Source organism: Lipotes vexillifer, unplaced genomic scaffold (assembly GCF_000442215.2).
Source record: "Lipotes vexillifer unplaced genomic scaffold, Lipotes_vexillifer_v1.1 scaffold444, whole genome shotgun sequence".
NCBI classification, from domain to species: domain Eukaryota; kingdom Metazoa; phylum Chordata; class Mammalia; order Artiodactyla; family Lipotidae; genus Lipotes; species Lipotes vexillifer.
Genome location: NW_006793488.1, coordinates 333,561 through 341,971, shown reverse-complemented (window position 1 = coordinate 341,971; position 8,411 = coordinate 333,561). Strand labels below are relative to the sequence as shown.

At 46.2% G+C, this 8,411-nt stretch overlaps 1 protein-coding gene across 1 annotated transcript in view; it reads left to right on the top strand.

The window, feature by feature from the left end:
• The first annotated feature begins 388 nt into the window (after positions 1 to 388).
• The window catches only part of LYRM4 (LYR motif containing 4), a 120,695-nt gene continuing 112,672 nt past the window's right edge, over positions 389 to 8,411 (top strand). Inside the window, exon 1 of the mRNA XM_007466380.1 lies at positions 389 to 474. Within this exon, the coding sequence (XP_007466442.1) occupies positions 389 to 474 (86 nt within the window). The remainder of the gene's footprint in view (positions 475 to 8,411) is intronic.

The following is an 8,411-nucleotide window of genomic DNA, read 5'->3' as shown; positions in this document are numbered from 1 at the left end:
GCGCGCGCTCGGTAACCTGGCAACGCGGAGCAACCCGGCGTCTCCGGCGAACCCCAGCCCTCCACAGCGAGGAAGCACCGACCCCCCGCACCCGCCGCCCAGCCATCGCCGCCCCTCGGCCGCTCCGCCCGCCGCTGCCCGCAGTACCCCGCGGTGGGGGCGGCCGCCGAGAACACCTCCCGCCGGCGCCGCCCCCTTAGCTGCCCGAAGCCCGCCTGCGCCGCCACGCACGGCCGGAGCTCACCTGGGCCGGGGCGCAGGCCGTTTCCTGCGCCGAGCCGCGCGCGCGTGTCCCTCTCGCGCTTCCCGCGGCGGCGGAAGTTTCGGGAGTCACGTTTAACTCGGGACCTCGGCGGAGAGGACCCCCCTGGGTTTTTTTCGTTCCAAGATGGCAGCCTCCAGCCGCGCACAGGTGCTGGATTTGTACCGGGCGATGCTGAGGGAGAGCAAGCACTTCTCCGCCTACAACTACAGGTGAGCGGCCCGGAAGGTGCGGGCGCGGGCGCGGGCGGGGTACAGGAGCCCCTGCCCCGCGCGGCCGCCTGGGCGCCCCGAGGGGAGGCTCCCTGCCGGCCGGCGTGGCCCGCGGACCCTCGGGGGGCGGCCGGGGGATGGCCCTTCGCGGGCGGGAGAAAACGTTCGCGTCCGGTGATGTGTCCCCAAGTCGGACGCTCTGCGCCGGGAGCCCCAGGAGGTTCTGCTCCGGGAACGCGGTTAGTGGTGTCTCTGCCTTTAAGCTGGATGGCAAGGTGCAGGTGCTCAAGCCAGGACCAGTTTGTTGCATTTATAAGAACTTTCCGTTGAATCGGAAGACTTGACCGTGGAAGTGACCCGTCAGTAGCACTTGTCCACAGCTGAATGCTCTCTCTAGCCATTCTTTTCATTTCAGAGGTGTCTTAATTAGCCTTTTTAGTTGCCAGGATCCGTTCTACTTGTGGCATCGGTGGTGGGGCGGGGTTTGTGAGGAGGAGACGCAGGTTAAGGTAAAGGAGAAAAAGGGCTCGCCAGCTTCCAGGAGCTGAAACGTTTATCCTGGCCTCACCAGATGGGGATCCAGCTTTTAGGATCTTAGCAGCAGGAGAATGAGAATCTAAACTCTTATGTCCTTAATGTAGCGCCCAGCTTTTCCACGCCTGCCCCATTCTCATGTTTGATCTTGAGTCCCTTATCCTTACTCTTAATATGCAATCATTTTCACCACAGTCTGGAAGACAAATTTTGTCGTTTAAATTTACTGAAAATAAACAAGAATTGCAGATAAGTCACTCAGGGCTGTACCCTGTGGGCAGGAAGTAGAAATTACATGGTAACATATTTAGAAAATAATGGTTCAGATTATGCTTTGAGTAATCGTTTTGAGTTAAATTTATTATGCACAAATAAATGTATTATCCAAAGGAATCTGGTAATCACTTTACACTATTTCCTGAAATCATGGCCCTAAAACCTGAGATTTCCCACTATTATCTTCTCAGATAATAAACTGTTACAAAATATGTCCTTCTTTTGTATTAAGCTGTGTTTTGTGGATTCCAAGGATACCCCCTCCCTCTTTACTTCTTTTTGTCTGGTATGCCCGCTAATAACCTCTGTCTTGAGTTCCTCTGCTTCTTTTGAGGTTCATCTCAGTGTAACCTTTGGAAGGTTTTCCTCATTCTCTTTCTTCTGCATTCCCCACCCCCATTCAGACAGGTCCTATTACTACGTATTCTTTTACTTCAGTGCTCCCAAACACTCCCAAAACTACTTTGCCCAGTGCCATAGCAGCCCCTGGAGATGGAAAGATGAGAGTGCTGGGCTCAGCAAGGCACCTACCATCAGTGGCTTTTTTACGAGCCTCTGTGGGACGCAGTTGTAGAGTCATTGTCACACACTGTGGCAAGTGCCGTGACAGGCATGCACAGGGTGTTGAATCAAAATGCTTCCCAGAAGGTAGCGCTGGATCAAAGGCATGAAGCAGTGTCATCTTCTGGTGTGCTCGGTGATGTCACAGAATAGAATTCTGCTGGAGAGTTAAGTGTGATTTGGGGGTGACAGAAGGCAAGACTGGGCCGTGATAAGGAACCTGGACATTTTTCTTAGCTAACGGGCAGCTGGTAAAGAGCTTTAAGCCATAAAGTGACATGGCCAGACTTGCCTTTTAGCCGGACCACTCTGGCAGCGAGATAGAAGATGTTTGTGAGGGCCAGATGCAAGGACCCCAAATGCAAGTTGATTAGGACAGTGCTGAGGAGAGATTAGGGCCCTAGTGGGGGCAGGAATAGTGGAAGAGAGAGGAAAAGATACATTCGATCAATAATTAGAAGGTAAAATTGTTAGATTTCAATGAATGATTGGATTCAGGAGTAAAGAAGAGAATCCAAGCAGAGTCTAGAAAGATGTCTAGGTTACTAGGTAAACTGAGGCACAGAGGTTAAATGTGAAAGTTGCACGATTAACTGACTTAGGTAATACAGAAATATCTGATCTTGTGGAGAGAAGAGTTTTCAGTTCATTTTTGGAGCATCTTGAGAGAATGTCAGCTGGGGTCCCCAGCAGAGGCAGTTATTCACATGAGACTAAAGCTCAGAGAAGCAATCAAGCCTGGAGTTGTCATCACCACGCACTTGCTGTGTGACCCTGGGCAAGTCACTTCATCTCTCTGCTCTTCAGTTTCTTAATCTATAAAATGGAGGTGATGATTTATCTGTCTCATAGGGGATGAGGTTTAAGTGAGTGAATACGTATGAAATGCTTAGAGCTGTGCCTGGCACAGTAGGCACCAAATAAGTAGAATCCTTATCATACGTGGAATTACAAAATCTTAATATTTGGTAAAATTTTCAGGAAGAGTATTTAGGGTAGTGGTTCTCAGCCAGGGCCAGTTTTATTTGACAGTGTCTGGAGACATTTTTGGTTTTCACAATTTTGGTGGAAGGATGCCCCTGGCCTCTAGTAGTTAGAGGCCAGGGATTCCACCAAGCTCAGGACAGTCCCGCATAGAAAGAGTTTTCTGGCCCCAAGTGTCAGTCATGCCAAGATTGAGAAATCCTAGTTTATGGTGAGAAAATTAGTGCGCTTAAGATGCTGTTGTAGAGAGCATCAGAATTTGAGGTGTTGGCTGAAGAAGAGCCCCTGAAGGAGGCCAGGAAGACGCAGTCTAAGTACGTGGTTCTCACTGTATTGGTCTCAGGATCCTTTTGCATTCTTAAATGTGACTGAGGGCCCCAAAAGCCTTGTTTATGTGAGGCATAGTTATCAATTTTTTTCATATTAGGAGTTAAAACTAAAACTTTTTTTTTTTTTTATGCGGTACGCAGGCCTCTCACTGTTGAGGCCTCTCCTGTTGTGGAGCACAGGCTCCCGACGCGCAGGCTCAGCGGCCATGGCTCACGGGCCCAGCCGCTCCACGGCATGTGGGATCTTCCCGGACCGGGGCACGAACCCGTGTCCCCTGCATCGGCAGGCGGACTCTCAACCACTGCGCCACCGGGGAAGCCCTAAAGCACCTATTTTTAAGTAAACTAATAAACCCATTGCATACTCACCTAAATAACACCTTTATGAAGAATAACCATTTTTCTTCCCACCCCCCCAAAAAAAACCACTGCTGACAGTGACATTGTTTGACATTTTTGCAAATCTCTTTAGTGTTTGGCTTAATGGAAGACATGTGGATTCTTGTATTTGTTTCCGCCTAAACCTGTTGCTATATCACAGGTCATCTAGCCTCTGGGAAATTCCTCTGTCCACTTACAAGAGAATGGGGCTGAAAAAGGCAAATATCTCCTTGGGATGATAAAAATACGTTTTCCCGATGGATCCCCTGAAAGGTCTCCAAGACCCCAGTGGTCCCTGGGCCACACTTCAATGACCCCTGTGGAGTCTAAGAAGCGGGGAGAGGGCAAGCAGAGAGTGTCACAGAAGCCAGAATAGCTGCTTGTTTGGGAAGGTGCTGCGGGCAGGCCACTTGCTTTAGCAAAGTCCAGTAAAGGAAGAGGGAAGTGTCCCCAGCGAAGGGACCCCTGGGACCTCTTCCAGAACAGCATCAGTGAAGTGGTTAAGACAGAGACAGAGTGTGGGCGCTAAGAAGTGAACCAGAAGGAAGTAGACAGCAGTGAGTGTAGACCACCTTCCCGCCCGGAGGCCTGGTTAACATGCCGGAGTGGGGCTGGCTGCTAGAGCACGGCCACAGGAGAAGTGACAAGCCGCGCCTCTGCGGGCCCAGGTGGCGGGCTGGCTTGCAGCAGAAGGTGGAACACTCCCTTCTCCACCGCAGAAGGAGGTGAATTTTTTTTCTTTATTTATTTTGGCTGCACCAGGTCTTAGTTGCAGCACACAGGATCTTCATTGCGGCATGCGGGATCTTTTAGTTGCAGCAGGCATCTTCTTAGTTGCAACTCTGCAGGAGGTGAATTTAAGTTGGAATGTAAGAGGACAGGAAGTTGAGGTGATGGATGCCGTGCTGACAGCTCGTTTCTGGATAAAGCGGAAGATAATCGGATGTGGTGTGTTCTCATATTTATTACACATATCACACCATTAGCATTGTTGGTTTACTTGTCTTTCAGCCATTTGTCCCTTGAAGGCAGAAATTCCATCTTATCTCTGCATTCCTGGTGCTTAGCACAATACCTACCTACTCTATGCTTATAAATACTTGTTGTTGAAAAGCAGGAGGAAATTGTATTCAGAGGTAATTTTTATCAGCAGTTTCCCCCTGCTGATTAAAAATGTATTTTATTGTAAAATGTGAGAAAAGGCAAAAGCAATGCCCAATTGCCACCCAACTGAGTGTCAGAACTCCTTCATCCCTCATTAAGTGGTTGAGTCTTTATTATACTTACTGCACACTAAGCGTTGTGTTGAGAGCTGCAAATCAAAATGAGCCTCCCGTTAAGGGTAGAGAGTGGTGAGTAGCATTAGAAGTGTGTGCCACCTTGAAAGTAGATCTCATTAGGAATGCTGTTGGCTACAAGTAACAGGAAACCTTCACACGGTGCTTAAATAAGTAGGGGGTTACTCTTCTCACATGGAAAAGGTCTAGAGTATGAGGCTGCTCCAGCTGATACAGCAGCTGGATGATGTCAAGGTGTCTTGAGTCTCAGGTTTCCTCTCATGCTTATGCCTGATGGTTGCAAATGGCTATTAAAGCTCCAAATATCATATCCTTATTGAAGGCAAGACAGACAAAGAAGAGCAACCCCAACCAGGCATGAGTAGGCTTTCTTTTCATGAGGAAAAGGTAGACTTTCCTGGAAGCTTTCCAGCAGACTTCTGGTTCTATCTTATTGACCAGAACTCAGTTACATTTGTACCACTAGCTGAGCAAGGGGCTGGGGAACTAGGTGCTCATCTAGCGTCTGCAGTGGGAGGTGACAAAGAGAGAAGCACCGGGAGTGACTGCTGCATCCGCCAACAGCTGGCTTCTGTGCAGGAAGGGCACGTGGTTGCGGGTGGAGAACTCTCCAGGTGTGCATGGCAAGGCACTGGGGAGGTGAAATGCATGGGGCACGTGGGAACCAGGGGCAGGCAGTCGTGGAGCCTTAGCTGGCACTCTATCCCACGTGAGCTCGTGCTGGTGAAATAACCGGCTAGTAGTAAAAAAGATCTGACAGAAAGGTGAGGCATAGAAAAGGTGAGCAGTGGGCTAAGTTCACACAGCTGGTCATCAACAGAACGGGAACTAGAAAGTTCCAGGGCGCTACTTTTCCACAACTCTACCCTCTTTAGTAGAAATCTCCTACAAGGCATGCATCCTCTGTCTCGGCCTGCAGAAATTCTAGAAACATCAACCCAAAGCTATTTATTTTCACAGTTTCTTCTTACAGCTGCAGCAGCTAAATAGGCTCCCTGGTTTCATGGCTGGTAAAATAACTAACTGTTGCTGAGTGTCAGCTCTCAATTACCACGTGCTGCACCACTGAATGCAACATTATGTAAGTCTTTGATTGCGGTCTAGTGAATGGACTAAATAATGACTCCTATTTAGGAGTCTGTTCTCTTTTTGAACTGGAAGCTGAGGACCTGGAACCCTGAACTTGTAAAGAAGTCAGGACCCAGGCATGTGTCTCTATTCATTGTTGCAGGTCTTTTCATACAAGCTACCTCTGCTGCTGATAGATCGAGAATGCTAGGGTGAATAGTACCAGCCCAGCGTGAATGGTATTAACAGCAAGCACCTTTCCCTTTCTAAAATGGGACAGCTACACTGGAGACCTTAGTGCCAAATATTCCTTTACCCCAGAACAAATGGGCAAATCAGTTTATGCCTAGTATTTCCTGAGAACCCATAACATATGTATTACAGCACTAGGGCCCAGGGTAGATACAAACACAGGGTGGCCCTGCTGTTACAGGATTGTCGTGTGATGGGCATAGGACGTGGACACACAAGAACAGCTCAAGAAACTGCCTTGTACACAGAGGAAACATGCAAATTGAAATAACGTCCAGACACTGCAGATTTGCACATGTAGTGGCAGAAGCGCTTGTCATGATGTTTTGTCCATCACGTATTACAGTATCGCACAGATACTGTACAAATGACATTGTAGTGATTGTTTCAACCTTCTAGGCCTAACTTCCACTTCAGTTTTAACTTTATACGTCTCTTCTCCTTTAGAAACTTAAAATCCTAAAATATGTTCTTCATTTAATAAATGTAACCCCTACCTCCCCACTGGGAAAATCTGTGCTTTATTCTGAGACTAAAACCTGCCTTTAAGCAGAAGTTGCTGATGTGTGAGAAATTCCATCCTCTTGTTCTTTGTCACCTTTTATGCCTTGACTCAATTTAGGGCCTCACAGACCTGTCACCTGGGACAGCTGTCAGGCTGGGGAGCATAAGGTGTTGCATTTTGCTTCTTGGCATTCGTAAAAACAAGATTATTAGGATTTTTCCCCCCACGATAAAAAGTTTTCTCTTTTTAAGTCATGAAATGCCTGTTTATATTGTGAGGATTTGGAGAAACCACAGAATTCTGTAATAAGCAGCCAAGTAAGAGCTTTGCCCACCGTAAAATGTGGGACAAGTCACACCTCTCTGTGAAAACTGCTCTAACTTATGGCTATGCAAGAGCTCTGAGGAAGTGGGGAGGAATACAAGAGAAGAAGACTACTGTTACATTGTCTAAGTTCCCTGCAAATTAAGTCTTGAATATGTCCTGAATTTATACCAGTGGGTTCCTCTAGGGCCGCCTGCTGTTACCTGACCCCTTGCTTCCACAGGAGAGGCAGTTCACTTGTGCCTAAGCAAAGCAGTTTCTTAGACTTTTGAAAGATGGATTATTCAGTATCTTTACTTATGTTTGGAATTCCCCCCCCATTTTTTTTTCTCATGGTTGCCAAGTTCTGCCATGTTGAGTGATGATGGTTTTGAAAAGTAAGAAAAAATTATACCGTTAATTTAAAGAAGAATACGTTTGAGATACTTGGAGGGAAGTGTTAAAAACTATTAGATCCATGTCATTGCTGATTTATTGAGCTTAGTTTGTAAGAGTTTCCAAATTGCACTTTTTCTATTTATACTTCACCCTGGCCCCTAAAGCATTTTAAAACTTATAAAAATACATACAGTAAAATGCAATAACGTGAAATAATTGTTATAATTTTAAAATAATAAATGAGAATCAGGGCAAAGGGAAAATAAAGGTAGAGAATATAACAGAGTGAGGTGTAAAGTTAGAGCACAAAATGCAATTATAAGTCAATAGAACTTCCTTAAAGTCTCTGTATTCTGTATTGTAGTAGGGTAATACTTTTTTTAATGCAAAGTGTACTTACAAAACATTCTCTTAGGAAATTGCTATAATGTAATGAGCATTATAGGAAATTGACTGCGTCTTAAGGCCTCACATCAATAGCTGTGTGCAGTCTTTGTTGTGGATGAAAGGTACTTAAGGTCCTGTTACTTCTCCTTTGTGACCCCTTTCCTGACAGACTGAATCCCACTTCATTTTGTATAAGCCTTAGCATTTATTTTCTCAATTAACTGGTACCTAACCAATTTAGGAAAATTCTAACCTTTAGAAACCAAATTAAGTGATAAAATTAGATCAATTACATGAACCAAGCTGTGAATATGTAGCTTTAGCAAGAGTCAGCTAAATTAAGGTGGGTCCTCCTGGCTTTTGTCTGGATTAGTAATAGGAATACCGTGAATAGGGCTCCTCAGCTGATCTCTACCACCCCTGTTTTAAGAAGCAGATTTAAAATTGCCAAAGTTGAGACATAATAATATATCCCTGTGACATTTTGATTATCTGTTTGGCTTCATAGCAACTCATTATTGGGGTTCTATCTGAAAGAATAATTGTTTTTTTAACTCAGGGATTAAAGGCAAACAGCTCACAGAGATGATCTTTCAGGATAAATAGAGGATAACTGAAAGTCCTATGGCTTGATGCTAGTTTCCTCTTCCCTGGTATTTC